Source organism: Gavialis gangeticus, unplaced genomic scaffold (assembly GCF_001723915.1).
Source record: "Gavialis gangeticus isolate Ggan-Ray unplaced genomic scaffold, GavGan_comp1, whole genome shotgun sequence".
Classification (NCBI taxonomy): Eukaryota; Metazoa; Chordata; order Crocodylia; family Gavialidae; genus Gavialis; species Gavialis gangeticus.
In genome coordinates this window covers 5,220,215-5,244,242 of record NW_017729013.1, presented here as the reverse complement: position 1 = coordinate 5,244,242, position 24,028 = coordinate 5,220,215, and the positions used below count along the sequence as shown (strand labels likewise).

Here is a 24,028-nt window from a genome sequence, read left to right as displayed (position 1 = left end):
CAATCATGGTGTCTTCTGCAGCATGGAAGATGCAGTGTATTGTAGAAAATTGGAATGGCTAGGAAATGCAGGGCTGAAACACCCCGGGACCAAGCTGCTGCTCTGAGATGATGTGTTACCATGTGAGAGGTAATGCCCAGCCAGCCAGAATGCATTGCTGAGCAAATATCCCCTTCAACAAAAAAAAACAAAACCAAGGCTCAGCCCTAAATGTCTAAGGTCCAGGCTTCCCACATTTAAATCCAGCCTCTGTCCCCTCTGTGCTAGGCCTGTACTAAATGGCTCAGTAACATCAATCAGTTGTACTGCGATTAGAAGCTGGGGGTAGATGGAGCTCCCCGTTACGTAACATCCTAGGTAAGGTACAGAATTGGCTATACTGTCCACCATCGCTGGTCTCAGCGATTCACCCTTGCTAAACTGAACAGCTGTGGATGCAGTAAGTGTAGATGGGGACCCTGAATGGCAGCTGGCATGTCGTCATTCTGCCCTTTGGTGGCTGCCTTACCTCACTGCCTGCTGGTGATATTGCTGTTGCAGAACTTGAAGGACTCCATACTATCACCACTAGAGGAAATGTATCAACGTTAGCTGCCAACATGAATTATCTTGGCAAGAAGAAAGTGGTTTCTGCTCTGGGGATCTGGCCGTGACAAAGTCAGGAGCCGTTTGCCAGGGGTGCCAGGGCTTTTATGTTCTCATTTCCAAGTGCAAAGCAACTGTAGTGAACGCTAAATCCATTCTGAGGGACTATCTCGCTCTTTGGAGGTTGCTGCTTGTGGGGAAGTATTGGGGTTTGATGCTTTCTGCCTTCAGTCGAGTTTCCCCTGTTCTCTGTTACAGACCGTTGGGAACGCTGCCTCTGCTAATGGGATCCATCAGCAGGATAAGTCCCACAAGCAAGAAGTAGGTTATGCAGTGCCATTAAAATATATCTGTACCTCTCCATGCATGATCTATTCTGTAGGACCCCCCACCCCCAGTGCTGGTTTCAGGTCTTGGGCTGAGGACACCCATGGGAGCAGAGCTTGTCCATCATGTTGCACAGTGAGAACAATGAGTTTTGCATAACACTTCTCTGCAAGTGTGGGTGAAGCACTTCTCTCCAGCAACTGCAGCTACAGCTGAGCCTGGCCAGGAGGTCAAAGTACAGATGTCAGCCGTCACTGGAGACGTGGCTCACCATGACTCTGGAGTCTCTGCTTACCTTGCAAATGAAAAAGGAATAGAGAAAGCAATTGGTCTTTTCTGTGGGGTTTTGGGTTACTGACTGCGGGTTGCGGGGGAGAGACCCAGATGAGCATTCATATCCCCTTCTCTCTTTCTCTCTCATTCTCTTCCCCCCTGCCTTTGAGCATGAGTTTAGACCCTTCTCTAGTTAATCAGTTCTCTCCCCCTTCCCCTCTGAAGCCCGTGGTGTGGTTCAGGATATGCACTGTCCCGGTGACACTCACCCTCCTACCCTCTCGTGCTTTCTCAGGGCTTGGTCTCTGAATTTTGTTTCCTCCCAGGTACCTCAGTCAGACTGGGGGGCAGGAGGCGGTGTGGTCTAGTGTCCAGAGCTCTGGCCTGGGATCTGTAGGATTCCAATTCCATCTCTGTCCCTGGCCTGGTGGGTGACCAGGTCGTTTCACTGCTCGGTGCCTTGGCTTCACAGGGAGAGTGATACCAGCCCTCCTCTGTAAAGTGCTTTGAGATCCTACTAGTGAAAAGAACCTAAGGGTCATTAGTTCAGATCGTGGCCGTTCTCCCTTGGTTGTAGATAACTTGCAGCAATCCCTCCATTTCCAGCTCCCTCTTTGAGGCAAAAAAGCTTGTGAGCTATTATAATACCCCTGACCTCTCCTGACCACTTTCTCCTCTAACACAATCTCCTTTCTTCCAGGAGAAGCTCTGATAGAGAAGGGGGCGGAGAGGACCATTTCATGCCAGTATCATCTCCTGTGCACGGACAGGACAAGGGATGCCACATCTGGCTCAAGCACCTCCTAAGGACCAGTCACAGTATTTTTACTTTACAGACAGGACAGTGCTTATAATGTACTAACTGACTCAAGTAGGACAATCCCCTGATCCAAATTTTTCAAGACGAGCATCATTCCAGAATGGGGCATGGGGATGTCCCTGTGTAAAGGTACCTTTGTTTTGGTTTCTTATGGTTCGGACTGTGGAATCGGCATTGGCCGAAGGAGACCAGTGCTGTTAGTCCCACCTGGATGGCATGGCCTGGCTGACAGCTGACTGACGTGGTGGCTGGAACATCACTGGTGACTCCTTGTAACCCCAGAGGAACAGTGAAGGGATTTGCTTGTGGCACTAAGAAACTCCTGAGCATAGTCGCATGGGCTGCGCGCACACCAGTTGTCTCTCTCCGCCTCTTCCACCCACCCCCATATTCTGAAGAACTACACAGGTGAGGGAAAACCCCAGGGCTGAGTCCACTCCCACCGAAGAAAAAGAGCTAGTGGGGAACGCTGCTGCCTCTCCTGCATGGAAGATGCTTTGACTCCAGACCATAGAGACTGCTTTATTTTTCCTGATGGTGTGTCGTGCTCAACCTGATTTGAGGAGACGCTGAATTCAGTCCAGGTCGCTAGCTGCTGTCTAGGAGTCGGTGTTTATGAGGGGAGAGTGCCTCTCTCAGCTTTGCTTAGTCTATCTCTGCACCGAGAGGTCCCTTAGCAGGGCCCAGAGGCAGGAGCGCAGTGGTGCATGGGTGTGCTGGGTGCTCTTTAGACGTGCAATGCAAAGCTTCCTTCCCTCTGGCAAGCAGCGACTTGATTCAGTCTGCTGAACTGCATGGCAGGAAATTCCCTACACGTCCACTGATCTGAGGACATGTGTTGGGCGTAGTCATGTCAAGCAGACATCTCAAACCCCTTTCCTTCTACTATCCACGCAACTCCAACCAATACATATAAGGACAGGGCTTGCATAATATTAAGTTAAATTTGTGTGTCCCCCAACCATCCCCCATAGCTGGTTTAGGCCCTTCAGCAAAGTCTTCCCAGGAGTTCAGAGGAAAGGACAGGCCTTGTGCTGCTGGAGCCTTCTTGCCAAGGGTGTATTGTGTCTAAAGGCCTTGAACCCAAGGCCCTGCGTAGAGCAGTTCTCCAGCTGTGACTGATTTCTGTTCTTCCCCATATCTGCCGGTCACATCAAATTCTCTCTCCTTGACGCAGTGGGAGGTCTGGGCTGCTGGATTGTGCCCCACAAGATGCATTGAGAATCAGTGTTACTGTAAGGGCCTCTAGGACCCTGCAAGCCCAGCTGAGTTTCCAGGTTGGCACATGGTACCCACTGCGATCACGTGTGCAGAGAACTAGTTATGTGCGGATCCATTTGCACGCGTCTCAGTAAGCGTTTGAGCCTTGCACGGGGGGTGAATACATTCCAAGGGCTATATTCTAGTTTCATTCTTTGCACTAACCTCCCACTGGACTCGGGTGGAATGAGGGTAAAATATGGTCCAAAGTGTTTAAGACAAAGCTTCCCTATTCTCGGCAAATCCAAGGGAGCACTCGTCATTCAGTGCTTTGGAAACCCAGTGAGCGGCACTTAGTCTTGATTCTTCCAGATCCCCAGTGTTTCAGTAGGATGGGAATAGCTATGAGCAGAGGCAGGGCATGCACTGATGCAGCACAACAGCAAGGGAGAAGCTAATTCGTAATGGGAAATCTCCTGGCTCCCCTGGGTGATCTTTAGGTTTGCCAACAGAGCTATGGTGGCAGAGTCACTTAGTGGAGATTGGTGTAGCAGCAAAAGGGTGTGCGGGCTGTTACGCTATCTTCCCAAATGACAGAATTCAAGTTGAGGACAGGCCTTTTCTGTCAGCTTAGCAGTGCCCACCCCAAGGGCTTTGTGGGCACAACGGTATCAGTTTGGGGACTCAATTTCTTCCCCTCAGGAAGCCAGCATAGCTCAGCTGGCAAAATGTTATGGTGTAGGCTAAGCCATAGAAAGCAACAGCTCTTCTTGTTCCTCTTTTCGCCCAACTTTATGGAATCAGCAGGGGAAGAGCTTGGTTGGAGGTGCACATTTCTAGTTGTTTCCCATTTCTCTGGCATGGCAGCGTTTTGGCCACCTTTTCTTGTAGTGCAACAAATGATGCAAGCCTCCCGATCAGTTTGGCTCCTTCTCCATGTTGTTTTCTGACCTTCCTGGAACATCTGGATCAAAATCTCTTCTTTTCCAGCTTCAAACCTCTACTCTGTGTGCACTGCTTGTTCAGTGCATGGGATCCCTGTAATGGGATGGGGATCCCAGCAGGGCATATGGAGAGGAAGCCCGGCATAGAGAGCAAGTCTGGTGTAGTCCTGAGTTCGGGGGCGAAGCACCGTTCCACTGGCTCCCTACAGAGCTGTGCCATTTTACTCGGGCTGGGAACATCAATCTTCCTTTCCCTGTACAATTTTCTTCAGCCTGTTTCTGGCAATTGCTGCTGAAGAATTTAAGAAAAGTGCTGGGCAGCGATTGGGAAAGGTCAGAGCCTCACGGTTGCCCTCACTCGGGTGGTCACTGAGTCTCTTGCTGGGCTGTGAGACAGACCTGGGCTGCCTTTGCCTGCTGGGATATCAGCTGAAATGGGGGTTGAGATGAGAAGGGGTATCGGGGAGCTGAGATGCAGCCTCCACTTGGGGAACAAATGGGGTGGGTGAGCAAAGAAGAATTAAGGTAAGGTTGAGATCCTGTCTAATCAAGGAGTCTAAGAAATGCCAGGCAGTTGCAGAGAAGATTAGCACACGAGCTGTTCTCTAACGCTTGTATTTTCAGAGCCCAGGGGGCATAGGAACCAAAACTGCACTGACCCCCAATCCATCATCTGAGAAATCCCAGGGTGACAGTGTTTAGTATCATGCCAAGAATAATGAACAAGCCGGAGCTAACTGCCACGTTGAGACGGCATTTTTCAAAGAACTCGGGACTGGCCTTACTCTGCCCACTGAAGTCGGGGCAAAACTCCCGGGGACTTGAGCAGAGTCGGGACAGGACTGAGTGTTTCTGCAAATGGCTCCCAGAGGTTTGAGACCAGGCCTGGGAAAGACTATTCTGACACGTGCGCACAGAGGGTCCTGGCCCTTCCCAAACTGGAGGTTGGGGTCCGTCTCATTGTTTATCTGCTTTCTGGTGAGTTTTCTTGTAGCAGGGGAGTCCTCATCTCTGCATAGCTTCTTGCTCCCCACCCCCAGGTTGGGGACAAAGAGCACAGCGCTCTGCAGTGCCTCTATGGCCTGAAATGCTGGTGGTTTAAATGGGACAGAACTCCACTGAAGCCGGTGGTGTCACCAATTTGCACCATTGGGGAGCTTGGCCATGGGCCCTCAGCCAGGAGCCCCCTCCAGCAGCACCTGAGACGGATGAGTTGCAGGACGTGCAGCAGTTGGCTCTGAATCTTCTCCGGCTGTGAATATTCACGTTGCTCCCCAGGGCATGACTGATCACTGCATCTTCCCTGCGAGTGGAGATTAGCCTCCGGTGGGAAGGCCCAAATGCTTTCACTGGGGAGTAGCGTGCCACCCCTCAAGCTCCGAGTTGGTCCTTTTGAAAGACATTTCTGAGCAAAGGGATCAGCACCCTGGAGTGAGCCAGTTCCCTTGGGACATGGCCAATGCCACCCTGGGCTCTGTGCCAGCCATGTGGCAGGAGGTCTCTGTGTCCTCACCTTGCTCTCCAGCAAGGAGAGACAAACACCCTTGCTCAGCAGAGCTCAGGCAGCAGGAGATGCATGCTTCAGGGGCATGGGCATAAATCCCCACAGTGCCGAGGGCCCACCACAAGGCCTGTCTGAGTATCCTATACAACCTTGTCCCAGCTGCCAGAGACCAAATTAGGGGCAAACCCAGAGGGTAAGAGATTCCCCTCTATTTATTTATAAGCTTATTGCTATATTTGCCTGTTAACCCAGGTATATAAAGGACTTGACAGTCTTTTGTCTCACTGGCAGAGTTACTGGGGGGAGACGGTCAAAGGTGCTGAAAGCTTTTATGCTTCCAGCGCCCTCTGGCAGTCACTAGGGCATGGGAGACTAGCTCCCATCTGTGCCTTTTAAAAACTTGCCCTGACAATAATAGGCTCTTCAGATTCAAGGCAGGGTTTCTCCTGTGACCCCTCCATGGTCTCCGCTGTAGGCTCCGTGTCCGATTCGTGCCTGGTACTGGGTACAGAAGGCCGCTTGGGGATCAGCAGCTGCAGAATGAGTCCGGTGGGAAGGAGCAACTTTCCCCTTCAACCAAGGGTGCTGAGTGCGAGTTATATGCATGCAAGGTCAATGCTGAGCAGTTTTCTGGCCCAGTCAGTGCACCCATCCCAGTCACGGGTGTGGCTTGCGGTGAACCTATATGAACCTTGATCTTGCCTGGTTGAAATTCAGCCTTTCTATCCATTGCATTACTTCACTGGCTGGTAAAAGGGTTTATTGGTTTGGGGTCCCCCCCACCCATGCACACTTTTTGTAGAAATAAAGTCTCCAGGCCAGCTGGGCAATCTGTTCCAGATCAAGATTAGCAATTTCTACCCAGCCCTCCTGGCTAAAGAAAATCCCTAGAGGTGTTTGGGTGGCAATGCTGGCTTTATCCCTTCTTGCCAGGTTCAGAAAACTGGAGCAGACGCACAATACTATGCTAATGCCATACTTAGCTATGGGTGCTAAATTTCTAGCCAAGTCATAACAGCTGCTGCCCACCGCCCCCACCTCTGATCAGTTCCTTTGGCTTTCAGTAGATATGCATGATGGGTTCATTTAAAACAAACCAACAGATGCAAACAGAGCCGTAACAATCTTAACAGAGTTTCCAGTACTGCATTGTCATGGCAGCTTTTAGCAGTTCAACACTATGGCATAGGGAATTATTAATCCACTAAAATCCTATAGGCCTATTGTAAGTTACCAGAATAAAGACGATACTAGATGTATAAATGGATGATAACCTTTTACCCGTACAGTATGTATTACTATTTTGTAGCTTAGTCATTTTTTGGCTATCTGATTTTGTTAGTATGATAAAAAAAAAAAAAAAAAAGAAGAAAATGGTTTGACTGCTAATGTCTATTTTGTTATTTGATTCTTCATTTTTTTTTTCCTTCCTCTGTACAAACTCTGTACAAATCTGAGTCTAAGTGTAACTACTCCAGATATGTATTCATGTACCACAGACCCCACCCCTGGCTTGCTAAAGTGTGGTGAGCTCATCCTAAAATAATAAAACGTGTGGCTAAAGTCGGGCACCACAGTATGCTGCTATCCCTTCTCTTCCATCCAGCAGGGCACAGGCCCAGGCGGCGGTGATGACCCTTGGAGATGCCGTTTGCTTGCTGGTAATGGGAAGTTTCTCCCCTAGTTAGTGGGTGAACCACAGTGAGCACTGGAAAATGGTGAACATACACACAGAGCGGTAGGCCTGGTAACCAAAGCCACCAATTTCAGAGTCAAATTCAAGTGGAAGAATTTATGGGCTTGAGCACTGAGATACTGGATGAGGCTTCATGGCTTGTCCCATGAAGCCTCCCGCTGTGGAGGTTTTTCTACGCAGCTGCAGGAGATTAAACAGACTGATCCCTTCTTGATGTACCGATTCCTTCCATGTCGTTGGATAGTATTGCCCTGTCCTCCTGCTGACCTGAACAGCAGAGCTGCTCTTGGTGTTGGTGAGAGCAGCCGTGAGTCCTGCAGGAGAGCAACCTACTGCAGTAAGGTCACAAAAAGCAGGTATGTTGAAGAAGGGGGTACTGGAGGAGGGTATTGCCAGACCCGCACTGCAGTGTGATGCGCCATCATGAACAGGTGTGACCGAGTGATCTCAGGCCTATCTCTAAGCTTGCAGAAGCACAGCAGGCACCACACACTGGCCAAAAGTCTTGGGTTCTTTGTAGTAGGACAGCGATTTATCCTGCTGCTTTCTGCTCTGTGGGGAGAAGCTTCCCTTTTCCAGAGCTGTCAACCCAGCGCCTCTCCCAAGCGCTCAGTCGACTTGTAATTGTTTTTAATGTTCTCGAAATATGCGTGATGAGAGTGGGGAGTGAATTGCAGCAGCCACCTGTCGCTAATCTGGCCTCACTTCTTATGAAAATCAGGCTTAATGGCTCTCAAGCCTCCTAGATGCTAATGTTCATGTTAATATATGTTTAATCAAAGGCCTCTATAGGAACTAAGTGAGGGAATAAATGCATAGAGATCAAATGGAGATTGCTCTGGATTGGTAGCTGTAAATCAGTCCAGGATGCAAGTGTAACAACTGAAGGATGGGGGGAATCCAATGCTGCCTATGGTGGCAGGTGCCCTTAAATGTGAGAATTAGGAGAGTTGCTAAACTATGGGCCCAGGCACCATTTCTGTCTGCTGCCAGACTAGGCAAGACTCTATCTTTGCGGAAAGGCGCAGCAGCCACGGCTGAGTTCAGTTTTCTTGGCCTTGGGCTCTGGACTGGAAACTGGTACCCCCAGGGTGGGCTATGGTAGAAAGCCACAATCCCACCGGAAGGGTTTTGGTAATGGTGATTATAGGGCTTCCTGTACATGTGCTGGGGGCAGTTGGGGTTGGCTTATTAGAGCAGTTCCTGGAGAACCGCTCTAATTAAAATGCCTCATGATCATGTGTGTTAGCCCCTGCAGGTTTAAAAATGGCTGCGGGATGCTTTACCTAAACCTCATTCAACGAGGTTTAGGTAAAGGAAATTGAAAATCCCCAGACCCTCAATGCTCCTGTGTATGTTGCTCCCTAGTGATCCGTGGCCCAGCACAGGTGGAGAAGGTGTACATGCTTTGGCCCTGAGTGGGAGGAAGGAGGAGAACAATCTCATGTAGATTTGTTAACCCTCTCCCCCATCCCAGACCCCAAAGTATCCCTGGGATTCCTACCAGCTTTCCATGGACACTAGCTCCCATGTGTGATGCTGCTCACTACACAGGCTTCCCGCTGTGGAGGTTTTTCTACGCAGCTGCAGGAAGTTACTGCTACCCCACAAGGGGATGACTGCTCCTTTGATGGAGAGACCTGAACTTGCGGGAGGAAGGTGGCACGTGGCATGCTGAGCATTTGAGGCGTGAACTATGTGCAGCACCACGGAGCTGCTGGAGACAACCAGCCTCTCGCAAAGAAGCGAAGTCATCAGGGAGGCTTGCTGCTTCAAGGCCAGGAGAGTCGCAGAGCTAGGAAGGCTTTCATTCCAGTGCTTGTGTCCGATGGATTCATCCTCGTGACCTACAGCCTCGAGCGAGGTGTATGTTCACCTGGGTTGTATGCTGTGAGAGCTCCAGCTGATGCTGAGGTGGGATGGTGAGGAAAAACAGCAAGAAATGGTGATTATGGAGCAAGTGATGCTGGGCTGTATGAGCGCTGGCTTTGTATGTGATGTGGCGTGGCATGGCACACCTCTTCTCTCGCCCAACACTTCAGAGGTTGCAGGTAAGTGCTATAGGCTAGGCCCCAGCAGAACCAAAGGTGCAAAAGGAAGAAGCTGGTGCTGAACCCATCAATCTGGCTGAGGACCATTTCAAACCGAGTCTTCAGAGTCCACTTTGATAGAAGCTGGCACAGCCATCTAGCTGAAGGTACGGCTACCTCCACCACCCCTAGCTCATCATACAGGAATACCACGTAATCTTGACTGTTAATTTTTGCAATAGCTTATGGGGCTAGGAAGAGGTGTTACCTTTATGGGGAACTGGGCCCAGATCCTCACAGGTATCTTTGTTACTTAACTCCTATTTATTTAAATGCATCTCAGGACTTCTAAGGGTCTGTGCTTATATGACTTGCCCAAGTTCACGGGGGAAATCTGTGGTAAAGCAAAGACTTGAACTGGATTTTTAGCACCTGAACCAGCCTGTTCTGCTTTCCTTTGCAGTCTGGTCTCTTAGCCCCCTGGAAAGCTTCCCTTCTTTAGGAATTGCAGAGTTCAGGCTTTGACCCTGTTCTGATAATGGGCTAAAGGGCTGTATATTGATTCCCGCGGACATTACTCTGACCTCTGGGCTGCATGTGGCAGGATGGTCAATAATTTCAAGGGTGCAGAAACTCCCCTGGGAAGCAATAGTCTTTTGCCTCTCTGTTGCAAAGCATGAAGCATTGACTCTAAAGACGGAGCGTAAGATCTGCTGCCTTTTGGCTGTTAACTTGCCCAGCTCGTCAAACCAAGCCTGAACTGGGGAAGTGCCAACCACAGCGCTCCCCTCCAAGGCATCATTTGGCAGCCTTGACTTGCCATTTCCCTGAATGACCACTGGGTGTTGCTGTGGGCCCTCATAGACTTGCTTTAAAAATCAAGCCACCCCAGGGGCTAGGAGCTGAATCCTAGCATTAGGTGCTATGCCTGCTTCCATGCCCCTGGGAGGAAGCTGATTAAGTTGCTACTAAGTGAAGGTTTTATTGTTCAAGACCATTGCTTTCCAGTTACCTTCGCTCTGAAAGGCTGCAGAGCTTGAGCCCTGGAGGGTGAAATCCTTCCTTTGTAAAACAGCTGCAGCCTGGGCGGAGGAGTTGCAACTTCCACTTCATTCGCCCCTCGCACTTCAGCCCTGGTTTGCTTCCAAGAGCGAGGTGAGAGCTTGTCCTCTGCAGCCCTTTCAGTCCATGTCTCCTGGGCTGGGTGGCCCTCGGGGCGGAGGGGTCGCTGGACACCACAGCTGGGTGGTTTTTGCTGCGCAGCCGCTGTGCGGCTTCCCCCTTCCCTTCCAGAGAAGCCCGATGGAAGTCGGGGCACATGTTTAGCGATGCCCTGTGAATGAAGTACCAGCATCTCTCCATAGGTGTCAAACCGTTTCCTGGCCACCTAGGGACAAGGACTTCTTCCTGCTACTCGGAGCAGGCAGCCAGTAATGGCAAACAGCAAGCAGCCTAAGCTCCCAGCTCAGTGGCAGTGACTTAAAGCCTCAGATTTTATTTAACTCCACTCCGCAATTTATTAAAGTGCATATTTACGATCCAGTGCCCGCGCACTTGGCGTGTCTCGCGGAGAGTAGTGCAGCACAAGCCCTTGTTTGCAGACAGACGTTTCGGTGCTCTTAATCGTACAGAGGAGATGAATAAAACATGATGTTTAAAGAGGCCTTGATCGCAGTGGGGAAACCAAACATCACCGCCAACAAAAATATTTGCACTTTAGTTCCATTAGAGCAGCACAGGGCGGGATTAAGCCTGTAGGGGAGAGCTGCCAAGGGCCTGAGAGGGCTTTACTGCCCCTTTGATAGCAACGGGTCTGCGGCAAATCCACCGTGTGGTGAAGTTTGCATCCCGGTGGCAGGATCTGCGACTGTGGAGTAGTCAGGGGGACAAAACCCCCGATGGGGTGAGGTCTTGTCTTTGTGTCATGGAGAATCTGTGGCTCGGCACCATCAGTGTGTGGATGCAAGAAGGAAGTCTAGGTAGCAGGGCTGGGACCTGCAGGGGATTGTATGTTGTTCAAGATGCCTACGAGGGCTCTTCTTAAATCCTTCCCTGATGGTCCAGGAGAGCCACATTGGCCCTGGCTGCTTTTGTCTCTTTGGATATTTGGTGGGTTGTATAAGAGTGTGTCATTAATGGTTACACTCTGCTTACACTAAATGAAAGCATATTGGAGCCTTTGAAGTCTGTGGGCTGTCGCTTAGCACTGAAGGCACAGCTGAGCACAGCTGGACTTTACAGCGAAGACAGGATGAGCAAGGCAGCGGGGTCTGGTGGAACGTAAGCCAGGCGGGGAGCTGGAGAGTCCTGTGTTCAAATTCTGGCTCTGCTACTGCTGGTTGCCTCCCCCCACGCCCCCCTTTGAAAAAGGGCTGATGTTCCCGCCTTGGCATGAAGCATTACAGATGGGGGTGCAAGAAAGAAGGCAAAAGAAACGTTTAACAATGCAACCTATTTTAACCAGGTGGCAGCGCTGCAGGAGCTGGGGCTAAACTGCCTACGAGTTTGCTGGGTGGAAAGCCCTGGGGTCTTGCCTTTTGGTCCTTGCATCTTGGGGGGCACTGCAGTTCCAGGCAGGGCCAGGATTGGTACTTGTTTATTGTTTGTACTGCAGTTGTGCCCAGGACCCTCCAGTCATGGACCAGGATCCTGCTGTGCCTGGTGCTGTGCACTTGCACATCCAACTGGCAGTCCCTGTCTGGAAGTAAGTTCAGTCCTGGGCAAGCTGCATGTGCAGTGGCGTGGGGCTGAGGGGCAGGTAGTGGTATCATAGCGTGTTAGGGACCTTGCAAGATCATTGGGTCCAGTCCCCCTGCCCTAGGCAGGAAAGACAACTGGGGTCAGGTGATGCCAGTGAGGTGACTGTCCAGTCTCCTCTTAGACTACTTGTTAAATGACCTGTGGAACAAAAAGCCTTCTTGGATGAATCTGATGCTCTTGCTCACCTTAGTTTCCTGGCTCTCTGGGGGTTGGTGAGCTACACTGGTCCAAGTGCAATCCAAGTGAGGTTAAATTATAGATCTGCAGGTTTTGCGTGGCCAGGGGCAGACATTCAAAAAGCCAGAGCCTGAATTGGTTCAGACTTTGCAGGTTAGTCGAACTTGCCTAGGTTGAACCAATTTGTAACTGTACAGACATTCCCTCTGGCCTGAGGAAATGCAGGCACATGCCTACATTTGCTCAGGCCAAGAGCTGGTGGTGGGGGGGGGGGTGCTAGAACAGCCAGCCCGAGCAGTAGGCTTGACTGAATTGGCCAGGGGGGCATTTAATTCTCCCATCCCTGTCCCACCGGCAGAGACCCGAGCCAGGTCTGCCAGGCGCTCCCCCCTCGCTGCTGCAGCAGCCAAGTCAGGCACAGCCAGAGGCAGGCTGGCATGACCCCTGAGGCAGAAGGGGCAGGGATGAGGGTTATTTCCCCTCTCTACACCCACTGCAGCTGGCTCTGCCCGCCCCGGCTGCCGCTGCCACTAGCTCCCTCCTTGGGGCAAGCGGCAGAATAAGCCCCCTCTGCTGGACACCAGATGGAGGGGTAATAATCCCCTTCCTTTCCCCACACCTAAGGGGCTATAGCAGCAAGGGGGCAAGGCTCTTGATGGGAGCAGCAGCCCCTGTCATGGGGCTAATGTTCCTTGGCACCATCTCAGCAAAGGGCCGTGCTGCAGGGCGGGCAGAGCTGTGGCTGACTGCGCACAGCAGCACTGTGGCATGGAGGGGGCCAGAGCCATGACCCAGCACCACCACTGCTGTGGTCCACAGCAGCTTTCCCCATCCTGCAGTACAGCCCCTTGCCGGGAAGGGGCTCGCACTCCCCGACACCTTGACAGGGGCTGCTGCCCCCATCACAGTTGCTCCCCCTATCACTACCCCAGTAGCCAGGGGTGGAGTCAGAGGCCGGTGGGCAGGGCCATTTAGGCAGGAGGCAGGGAGTGGGGTTATTTCCCCCTCTCTCCCCAGAGCTTCGCAGTGAGGTCTACCCGCCCCAACCGCCACCGCTTTGTCTGTGCCTGGAGTAAGTGGCAAAATAACCCTGCTCACTGCCCCCCACCTAAGGGACCCTGCTGGCCAGCATCTGGGCACAACCCTGCCCCACCGCTGAAGCAGCAAGGGGGCAGGGCTCTTGATGGGGGCAGCAGCCAGTGTCAAGGAGCACAAGCCCCTTCCTGGCCCGGGGGCCATGATGCAGGATGGGGAAAGCTGCTGTGGACCACAATGGCGGTGCTGGGGGGGGGGGCTCTGGCCCCCTCGCCTCTGAGCCTTGGTGCTGCCATATGCTGAAGTGGGGTGGGGGCACAGCCTGAGGCCAAGCGGCAGTGCCCCTTAGGCAGGGGGCAGGAAGGGGGGTTATTCCCCCTCCCCATGAATGCCTCATGCCTCGAGGCTTGGGAGACACAGTGACCACCCGCGGGTGGCACTGGCAGTGGGGGTGTGGTGGTGGTGGCAAGCAGGGACTGCCCACAGGCGGCCAAGGTGATGTTGGCAGCCGGGGGGGGGGACACTGGCAAGCAGAGAGTGACGATTGGCAACCGCCTACAGATGCCGTCAGTGGGGGGGGGGTGCCAATCTCAAGTGGTGCATGTGCACCTGCGTGCATCGCCAATACCCCTCCCGCCAGCGTCCAGCATCTGGGTTCTGGCGGAGGGGACTCATTCCCCCACTTGCTCCACACAGGGAATGAGTGATGGCAGTGACAGACGGGGTGGGCAGACCCAGCCGCAGTCCCCCGGGGGCAGTGAAATAAACCCCCTCTGCCTCGGGCCATGCTGGCTGGTGTCTGGCCATGCCCAGCTCTGCTGCTGCAGCAGAGGGGGCAGAAATGCCTGGTAGACCTGGCTTGTGTCCCTGCAGGTGGGATGGGGCAGGGGGGAATTAAACCCCTCTCTAACCAGTTCAGCCAAGGCTGCTGCCAGGGCTGGCCATGCCCCTGCCACTGGGGCGGCCAGCACAGAAGTGCAGGTCCATGCTGGTGGGACAGGGGAGGGGAGGGAAGGGGGGAATAAACTTCTTCCCCGCTTCCTTTTGGGACCAGTGTCTGGCCAGACCCTCACCTGTCCCTGCTGGGGAGCGGAGGGGTGGGGCTAGCCCTGCTCAGCTGGAGCAGAGCACAGCCCAGAGAGCATGCTGGGATGCTGGGGGACTCTGGTTTTACTTAAAGCAGGAAGGGGTCTGGGGCAGACATTGCATAAACCAGTTTGAGCTCAATCAGTTAAGTCTGATACTACATTCAACCAGGTCTATCTTAACTTGGTTTTGGCCATTTTGAAACTGGTTTGTGTGCACTGAACATCTGTTCTGTTACAGGTTTAAACCAGTTTCTGATCACTTAAACCGGTTTATGTGTAACTTCTGTCCCTAGCCCACGTGCAACCTCTTCAGCGGCGAACCAGGCTGTACCTCCCGATTAGCCTGAAACAATGCCTCCCATCTCTCTGCTAATCTCGCTGTGGTATTAACTTGGAGGATAGATAAGTTAGAGATTGAAGGCTAGTCACTACCTAAGGGCCATGCTTTCCCCTTGATTGCTGACTGGACTGAAAAGCGGCTGGAGCCTGAAACACAAAGCCTGGTCCATGGTCCAGGGGGAATTCAGTCCTCTTTGCAGAATGACTTTGACACGCTGGGTCTATGTATTGTCAAGCTTGATTAAGCACTGCAAATTTAAGCCCTAATTCTTAAATCATGTGGGGAAAACATGCCCCTTCCACTGTGAGTTGCATGCCTTCCCCATTTCCCTTGCTATCTAATGAGAATCCTCGTCAAAATAGCTAATTTCCTTGCAGAACAAAAAGTCGCCTGAATACGTTTGGAAGCTGTATTGCACTATCAGAGTAATCAGAATTTAATTTGATGCAGTCAAGGCTCTAAAAAGATGTTATCAAGGGGAACATCAAAGATAGATTCCTGTGCTTGGAAATGCAACTGGAATACTTAGTCCAGATTTCTCATTTTACCAAGGACTTTTAAAATATCAGTCTAAATAACAAAAAAATGAATATTAAGTGTGTTTGCAAATTAGTGCCTTTTGTAGCTGAACAAAGGGCACTGCCAAACTACCTCTTTTATATGTCTGCAACTTTCTCTCATTAAATCATAATTATATTGTTTTGTTGTGCCTAATCACTCCTGCACTTCTAAGAATGAATACTGGGGCTTATTTCCATGCATGTTGGATGACACTGGGCTGTAGGGTTGTGTATCAGAGCCTATCCATGTCCATGGGACTGAGCTAACATCAGGATTGGGGCCACTATTTGTATTTTACGTCTAGCGTCCAGATTGTATCCTCACTGCTTTGCAGTATTACCAGCTCTTGCAAGATTTGAATTAAAGCTCCAGCTCCTGTTAGCAAAGTCTTGTATAAGGAGCTCATCTTTCATGTTAAAGGAAATGTACAATTTTAGCCCTTGAGCTTGAAAATGTGAGTTAAGTGCTCTCCAAAGGCTCAAATTTTTTGTGAGGCCTATACATTGCTATGTATTTTCCCTTTCAAATGATATTTTTATTGCTTTGGAAAAAGGCAAAGAAAAAGAAGCCTCTATTTATCCATGTTAAATCTCATTATTTTTAAAACCTGTAGCTCAGCTCATAATTTTTGAACATCAGCAACCATCAATTTTGTCTGTGGTTCCTTTTAAAGTGCAGTTCTACTGCAGAAAGCCTCATAGAGAGAGAAATCTTAACCCCCTCCCCACGCTGAATAGGCTTGGAAGTAAATACTGTGAACTGAGGGCCCCTGGAAACATAGTTTAGGTCCCTGGAAATGCAGACAGGCATTTAGTGCGCTTTTCAAAAACGTTGAGATGCCTCACTCATTAAATCAAGGTGCTTTGAGCCGAGCCAGGTTATGCAGAAGATGCAAACACCCTAGAAAACCATCACTGAACCCTTACTCTTTTTAAGTCTTGATTTCAAGTTTCCTGTGGTTCAAGACATCAGTGACAGTTCAGGTAAGACTTACAGCTTTTTTTTTTTTTTTGGGGCAAATTGCCTCTCCACACTGTTGCTTCCCTAAGGTAAGAAGCACATCTGGTGGTTATAGCAAGAAGGAGAGGCCAGAGGTTTACTGTCCATGCCAGACTTTGTCACACAGCCTTGAACATGTCACTTAACTCTTCCAATCTTGGGTCCCTGCTCTGTAGAAAGGGGTAGACAATTCTCAGCCCCAACAGGCATATGGGAGAGTCCTACCTAGTTCACATCTGTCAAGACCTTTGCCTGCAAGCTGCCAGAAATGTAGAAATGCTATATATGTTTTTACTAGTGTCCAACCTACTTCCTTTTCTCCTGCCCTTATCTGTTGAGGGCTTCTGTACCTCCATGATCACCTGAGGATTAAACCCACCAGGAATGAGTCCTGACCAGTGGTTCTCAACCATTTTTGCCTCAAGGCACCCCTTGGAAAATGCCAGCTCTTAGTTTTTCTGTCGTCAAAAAAGAGTGAAAAACAATAGACTTTTGGGGGGTGCAAAAAACTCAGAAAGACCCAGACGAATTTCTGGTTTTATTTTGTGAATCCTGTTTGCACCCCTAACAGTGCTAATATTGTGTGGCACCGCACAGCACCCTTGAAAGGATCTCGAGGCACCCCAGCATGCTGCAGTGCCCCGGGTGAGAATCGCCAGGCTAGAAGAAGAACATCTGTGCGCAGTTGCTCAGAGGTAATTATTCTCGCAGAGGCAATTATTCTCGCAGTCACTATTCCAGAGCAACTCCATGTGCAAGTAAACCCAAATGAGCAGCTGTAGCAGGTATCTATCTGTAGTGACCGCTCTGAAGATCCCCTCTGCATTTTGTGGAGTCGAGTCCTGCACTCAGTATCTGGATCTGTTGTGTGACCAGGTATGTTGGCCTCTCTCCTTCAGTTTTTCCACCTCTTAAAACAGAAATTTCCCTCTATAAATGGGAAACTAGCAGGGATGGAAGGGCTAAGCAGGGCTTACTAGATGAAAGGACTGTCTGGATGGAAGTGCTACGCATGGGATACTATCTGGTCATATATTTTTCTCCTCGCCCCTTTCCCACGGTGAACAGATAAGTCCTTCGTTCCAGCTCTCGTGCAGTCTCTGTGCTGCAATAGTCTAGCTTCTCCCCACCTGAGGATAGGAAATATCCCCAGCGATGTCGTTCCATGTGTTAATATATACACTAAATTTAGCTGCATGAGGTAAAAGACTAGCTCTTTTCGCCTAAAGACATTTTTCACACTTCTTGCTTTGTGTTGTCGTGCCTTGTCGTGACTCACTGATGGTGAAGAAAGATGTAAAATCCAAATAGCATCATTCTTATTTTGGTTTGGGCTTTTTTGGGGGGGGAGATAGGGGTGAAACGAGTGTTTGCAAGGCATCTCAGTTGTGTTTGCTCTCAAAATTGTGGTGGGGTAGAAGCTGTGGGGTAAAGGAGGGTTCATTAGAACTTTGTTAGGGAAATAACATGGATCTTGCATGTAAACCTTTGAAGTGATAATTAAAAAGAATTATGCAAAGAAGCAAGGATTTGAAACATTCATTTGAATCTCAATAAGGCATCTGTATTAAAAATAGCTGTGGGATCAACGCAAGATACAGTGATTTTAAAGTAAAGTTAAAAAAAAAAAAAAAAAATGGAAATATCTTCTCACCCCTTTTTGCTACCGTGCACGGCGTCGGGGTAGGCAGGCAAATGGATTGTCAGTGGAAATTTTTGCCCTTTTCTCTGTGCGGCACACGCCATAGATGAAAGTCACAAAATGCAGTGCAGTGGGGGCTTAAGAAAACACATTTTTTTTTTTCCCTCTAATATTGAAAGAACTTGAAAGTGGGTCGTTTAAAGAGAAGACCCCGAGGGACCGGATGGCTCATGAAATTAGCAGCTGCATACGGAGGGCCTGCTTCTCTGCTTGTTCATGTGCTTTTTTACATTAATGTGCTTCTCTGTTGACTTTAATGGGATTATCTGGGATGAGCTGCCCAGCTCTGACCCAAAAGGTTCAAACCTAGCAAAGGGTCCTGGCTGGGGAAACCGGTTGAGTTGTCTGAGTCAACAAACCAAGCAACCAGGGACCTGGGTGGAGATCGGCATCCAGATCTTGCAAGCTGCTCCACACACGTGAAGTCCTGTTGGCCCTGACATGACTCTACTTGCCAAGACCAGTGTTGGATCCAGGGCATTGGTCTCAGCCCACTTACCCCATATGGACCGCTTGGTGAGGTCCACGTCGTGGCTGACCTTGCTGGGGCAGTCTTCTCCCAGCTCTGCTTCTTAGAGGCGGCTTCCAGAACAAGGGTGAGGCACTTCAGCAGGGCTGTGCGGGGTAAATCTGGTACAAGCTTTTGCATCACTTGGTGCAAATGACTCAGTCGTGGTCACTGCTCTTAATGACAGTAGGAAGTGGGAGCAACTGTCCTTGTTTAAAGTACCTAAATGACTCCTCTTGGCAGAGGCTTTGTTGGCTGTGGGCGTCTGTGAGACCCACAGCCTGATGCAGGTGCTTCCCCACGTGAAGTGAACCAGAACAGAAAGGGGGAGAAATGTACATATGCCCCCTGACTGTCTTTACTTGCCTGCACAGGGCTAGCACCGTCTTCCCCTGATACTCTTTTATAGCCATGCTCTGCAGCCATTGCATCCCTTTCCATCAGATATCAGGGTGAAGTGGCTCACACACAGCAATGGAGCTGGCTATTCATTAAAACCTGAGCCATATCCTGGTTCTGTCTCATTCCATAATCCGGGGTATTAATTACCAGACCAGGCTAATCTTGTAGTTATATTTGCTTTTGTCTTGTGAAGATCCCATAGGAATATCAATGTGCTGCCTTCTAACCTTGTCTACTTGGTGCCTATTGCTTTGCAAGGATGCAAGAAAACCATAGCTTGGCCTTAGCCTAGTAAAGGCTTTTGTCCCTCACTTACCAGTTCAAGTCCAGTTTAGGCTGGTAGCACCTCCTATTTCATCTCTGCCTGCAGGCTGCTTGGTGGCCTGCAGGATTAGAGTAGGGAGAGATGTCCATGTCAGGCTGCTATCACAGATGGCACCCTTGCTGGCCACATCACCTGAAATCCAAAATCGTGTGGATCATGGAAAGTGAGTTATCCTCTTATAGAAGGGGCTTGTCCAAAATAGGACATAAGGCAAAATGGTGGGACTAAGTGGAAGAGGCTCAAATACAAGGCCTGTGCCATCCCTAATCCATGGAGATGTAGGAAACACTTGGAACTGACCTTCAGAGAGGTGGGGTGCCGACAATGCCAGTGCAAGCCCATGGCAGCTGCACGGGAGACCTGTAGGACTCTGGACTTAGCTGCTTTCAGCCACGTGAAGGACACGATGGGCTGCAGTAGTTGTAGATTGAATGATAACGAATCCATTTGTACTCCTCTCGTTGAAATGACCTTGTAACAGATCCTGGTGATGAGAGTCCCAAGAAATGTTTGCAAACACATCTGGGGGAAGCATAGAGAAGAGGGAAGTCTTGATTACAGGGATGCCCTCCTTGTCTCTCTCTCTTTCCCTCTGATATAACAGTGTCCTCTATATGCTGGCTTCTTCCCCATCCTGTCTACAGCCCTCAATGGCAGCTATGAAAGGCGCTGGGAGTGACAAGGAAGCGTGTGACTTCTACCTTGACAGGTGGCCCCACTCAGGGTAACGTTGGGAGCTTTCACTGTGTTCATGGTCAGTTTTCTGGCAGATCTCCTGTCGTCTTGAGCCTTGCAGTTAATTACGTGGAGAAGTGAAAGGGTCGAAGGGAGCTCCAGCTGTAACCTTAGCCGCAGGCTTTATTAAAAATGTATCAATATCATCCTAACCTTGAGCATGCTTTTATTCCAGTGCCTCATCAAGGCTTTCTCATTTGGAAGTAAAAGCCACCTTCATCAAAACTCTACATCCTTGCTCAGACAGCCATTAAAAATAATCCCGGCAGCAGCATTGCTCTCTGCTGCATTTCCAAAGAGTATTTCCACTCTGGGTTTGTGGTGACAGGATGGCCCTTGGCATTCCCTACCCCCAACCTCTCTGTGTTGTGGGCTGGGATATAGGAAAAGGCTCTCATTAGCCACTTCCTCCTTAGCGCACCCCCGTCATAATGCTGGCTTGCCCCTAGAGTAACTCTGTGCTTCTCTGGCCCCTATCTGGAAAGTCAGTCTAAAGCCAACTTGCTCAGAATGAACTTGCACTCCTGCTTGCAAACAACAATTTCAATCTGGTTGGACTAATTGAAACCCGCTGGGACCCTATGCACATTTGGGCAGTAGGCATTGAGGGTTGCACAGATGGGATAGTGTGGGGGAAAATGGGCGGGGAGTGTTGCTCTCCATGTTAAGGAACAATATACATCCTCTATAATCGAGATGGGATCAGAGGAGGGCCAAACCTCTGAAGAGGTACTGCGGGTCAGGATCCAAGGGGGTCGAGGGGAAAGGGACTTGGTAGTGGGTGTCTACTATAGACAGCCACACCGGGAGGATGAGCTTGACCTGGAGTTCTCCAGGCAGCTCTCGGGGGCCGTACGGTCGAGAGAAATGGCTGTCAAACTACCCTGACATCTGCTAGGAGGAGCAGTCAGCCAAATCTGATTGCTCGTATAGGTTCTTAACCTACATACAGGACCTCCACCTAATGCAGGAGGTATACAATCCCACTCGGGGAAATGCCTTGCTGGACTTGGTGTTAGCTACAGGGGACGACCTGGTGGGGAATCTGCAGGGACGAGGTAACCTAGGGAATAGTGATCATCGATTGATTGAATCTGCTGTCCGGCAAAGGGTGGGTAAACTAACCAGCAGGGCTGAAGTGCTAGACTTCAGAAAGGCTGACTTCGGTGTGCTCAGGAGATTAGTTAGTGAGGCATTAAAGCTCACAAGTGTTGGCGAAATGGGGGTCCAGGAAGGGTGGTTGTTCCTCAAGGGAGTGATCCTATGGGCACAGGAGGAGAAAATCCCGTTGTGCATAAAAGAGGGCAAAGGGGCCAAGAAGCCCTCTTGGCTGAACAGGAAAGTCCAGGAAAACCTAAGGGCAAAGAAAGAGGTATACAGGCTGTGGAAACGGGGTAGCTACCAAGGAGGAGTGTACCTCCCTGGCTCACCCTTGCAGGGAACCAGTTAGAAAGGCCAAAGCAGGATTAGGATTTAGGCTGGTGACAAATATATTAAGAACAACAAAAAGTCCTTCTTCGGGTATATAGGGAGCAAAAGGAAGGTGCAGGGTAGCACAGGACCCCTACAGGACAAACTAGAGCAACCGGTGACAGAGGGGGGACAAAGCTGAGCTTTTCAATGAGTTCTTTACGTCTCTATTCCTAGACGCAGACCAAGACAAATCTCCCAGTTGGATCATCGACAGACACGGGAGGGACACCAGCCCACCAACTATTAGCGCAGACTTAGCGAAGGGGCACTTGGAGGCACTGGGTGTGTTCAGATCAGCAGGCCTGGATGAACTCCATCCAAAGGATGCTGGAAGACTTGGCCAGTGTCATAGTAGAGCCACTAGCATGGCTGTTTGAGCACTTGTGGTGCTCTGGTCAGGTCCCAGAGGACTGGAAAAGGGTCAGTGTGGTCCCTGTTTTCAAGAAGGGGAGGAGGGACGAACTGGGAAACTATAGGCCAGTTAGTTTCACCTCTGTCCTTGGGAAAACTCTGGAAAAAATCAGTAAGGATCACACTTGTGGGAGCCCAGCAGGGGAAATAATGCTGGAAGGAAATCAGCACCAGTTCATTGCAGGGAGATCCTGCCTGACTAACCTTGTTTCTTTTTATAACCAGGTCACAAAATGCTTAGATGCAGAAGTCGAGGTAGATGTCATCTACCTAGACTTTAAGCAGGCCTTCAATACAGTATGTCATTCAGTTCTTGTAAATAAACTGACAGGGTGTGATGTAGATGATTACATGGTCAGGTGGGTGGCAAACTGACTTAGGGGTTGCACCCAGAGAGTGGTGGTGGGCAGGTCGGTATCAACCGGGAAAGATGCGGGCAGTAGAGTCCCGCAAAGCTCGGTCCTTGGCTCGGTGCTATTCAATGTCTTCATCAGTGACTTGGATGAGAGCATGGAGAGCACCCTGTCCAAGTTTTCAGATGATACCAAATTATGGGGCAAAATTAACACACCAGAGGGCAGAGAACGGATCCAGGCGGATCTGGACAGGTTGGAAAAATGGGTGGAGCGAAATAGGATGCAGTTCAACAAAGACAAGTGCAAAGTGCTGCATCTGGGCAAAAAGAACCACCAACACGCTTGCAGGCTGGGGGATGACCTTCTCAGCAGTGCCGCAGTGGAAAGGGATCTTGGAGTCGTAGTTGACTCCAAGATGAACATGAGTCGTCAATGTGACGAAGTGATCAGCAAGGCTCATGGCACTTTATCATGCGTTGGCAGATGCATGACGAACAGCTCCAGGGAGGTGATGCTTCATTGCTTCCCTTCTACGTTCCTTTCTAGTTGGAGTACTGTGTCTGGTTTTGAGTGCCACGTTTCAAGAGGGACGTGGAGAATCTGGAGAGAGTTCAGAGGAGGCCACTCGTATGGTCAGAGGGCTGCAGGCAAGGCCCTACGAGGAGAGAAGGGACAGAGGGACCTAGATCTCTTCACCCTTTGCAGGAGAAGGCTGAGAGGTGATCTTGTGGCTGCCTATAAATTCATCAGGGGAGGGCAGCAGGGTATAGGAGATGCTCTGTTTACTAAGGCACCCCCCGGAGTAACTAGGAACAATGGCCACAAATTAACGGAGAGCAGATTTAGGTTGGACATTAGAAAGAACTTCTTCATGGTGAGGGTTGCCAGAATCTGGGACGGGCTCCAAGGGAGGTGGCGCTCTCCCCTACCCCGGGGGTCTTCAAGAGGAGGCTGGACAAGCACCTGGCAGGGGTCATCTGACCCCATTGCTCCTTCCTGCCCGGGGCAGGGGGTCGGACTCGATGATCTACTGAGGTCCCTTCCAACCCTAACATCTATGAACAAAGGCCCTAAGCTCCGTGTTCACTTCCCTATAATGTCTAAAGACAGCATGAAGGGTAGGGCTAATACTGACATCCAGGTCTTGCTCACCTGGGCAACACCTTGGTGACTGAGAAAATAGATGCAACAGACCTTGGAAGTGATGGTCCTCTTAGGAATGGTGAGGCTTGTCAGGCTTTCTAAAGCTCCATTTCTTCTTACCTAATGTCTCTAATTCTAACTAACGCATATGTGGGAGAAAAGTTTTCTGTGTTAAAGGCTGTCTCTCCTGCCCCCACCCTTCCAGTGAAGATGAGACCGCTCACGGTTGTCCTCAGAGACAGCCGAGGAAAGGCAGACTGGTACCAAAGAGACTGTGTCCCACCGCACGCGTGTCCAAGCTCTTATGCATGCTAAAGAAGAGGATGTGCGCACACACATGCACCCCGCCTCCGTTTCTAACAGTATCGGGCTTCTGGGTGGCTGATGTGAGCCGCTAGAAGCCTTGCTGTCCACAAGCGCCCCTGAAGCTCCTGCTGAGGTTCCTAGAAGTTGTGGATCCTTGTCACGCCTGAAACTCAGAGTCCAGTATATCAAGTGGCATACCCAACAGCTGACAGACTCCAAATTTGCAGTCTCTCTTTAAAAGTGGCCCCTTCCCCTCTCTGACTCAGTCTCTCCTCATCGATGGGCTGCTGGGACTCTGCATGACACTGTAGGGATGGAAAGGGCTTCA

At 50.3% G+C, this 24,028-nt stretch overlaps 1 protein-coding gene across 2 annotated transcripts in view; it reads left to right on the top strand.

The window, feature by feature from the left end:
• Positions 1–3,457, top strand: part of CLIP2 (CAP-Gly domain containing linker protein 2) — a 150,195-nt gene extending 146,738 nt beyond the window's left edge. For both annotated transcript variants that reach the window (XM_019511410.1, XM_019511411.1), the window contains 2 exons: positions 844–906; positions 1,886–3,457. In XM_019511410.1, coding sequence (XP_019366955.1) covers positions 844–906; positions 1,886–1,897 — 75 coding nt within the window. In that variant the 3' untranslated portion in view covers positions 1,898–3,457. The remainder of the gene's footprint in view (positions 1–843; positions 907–1,885) is intronic.
• The last annotated feature ends 20,571 nt before the right edge of the window (positions 3,458–24,028 follow it).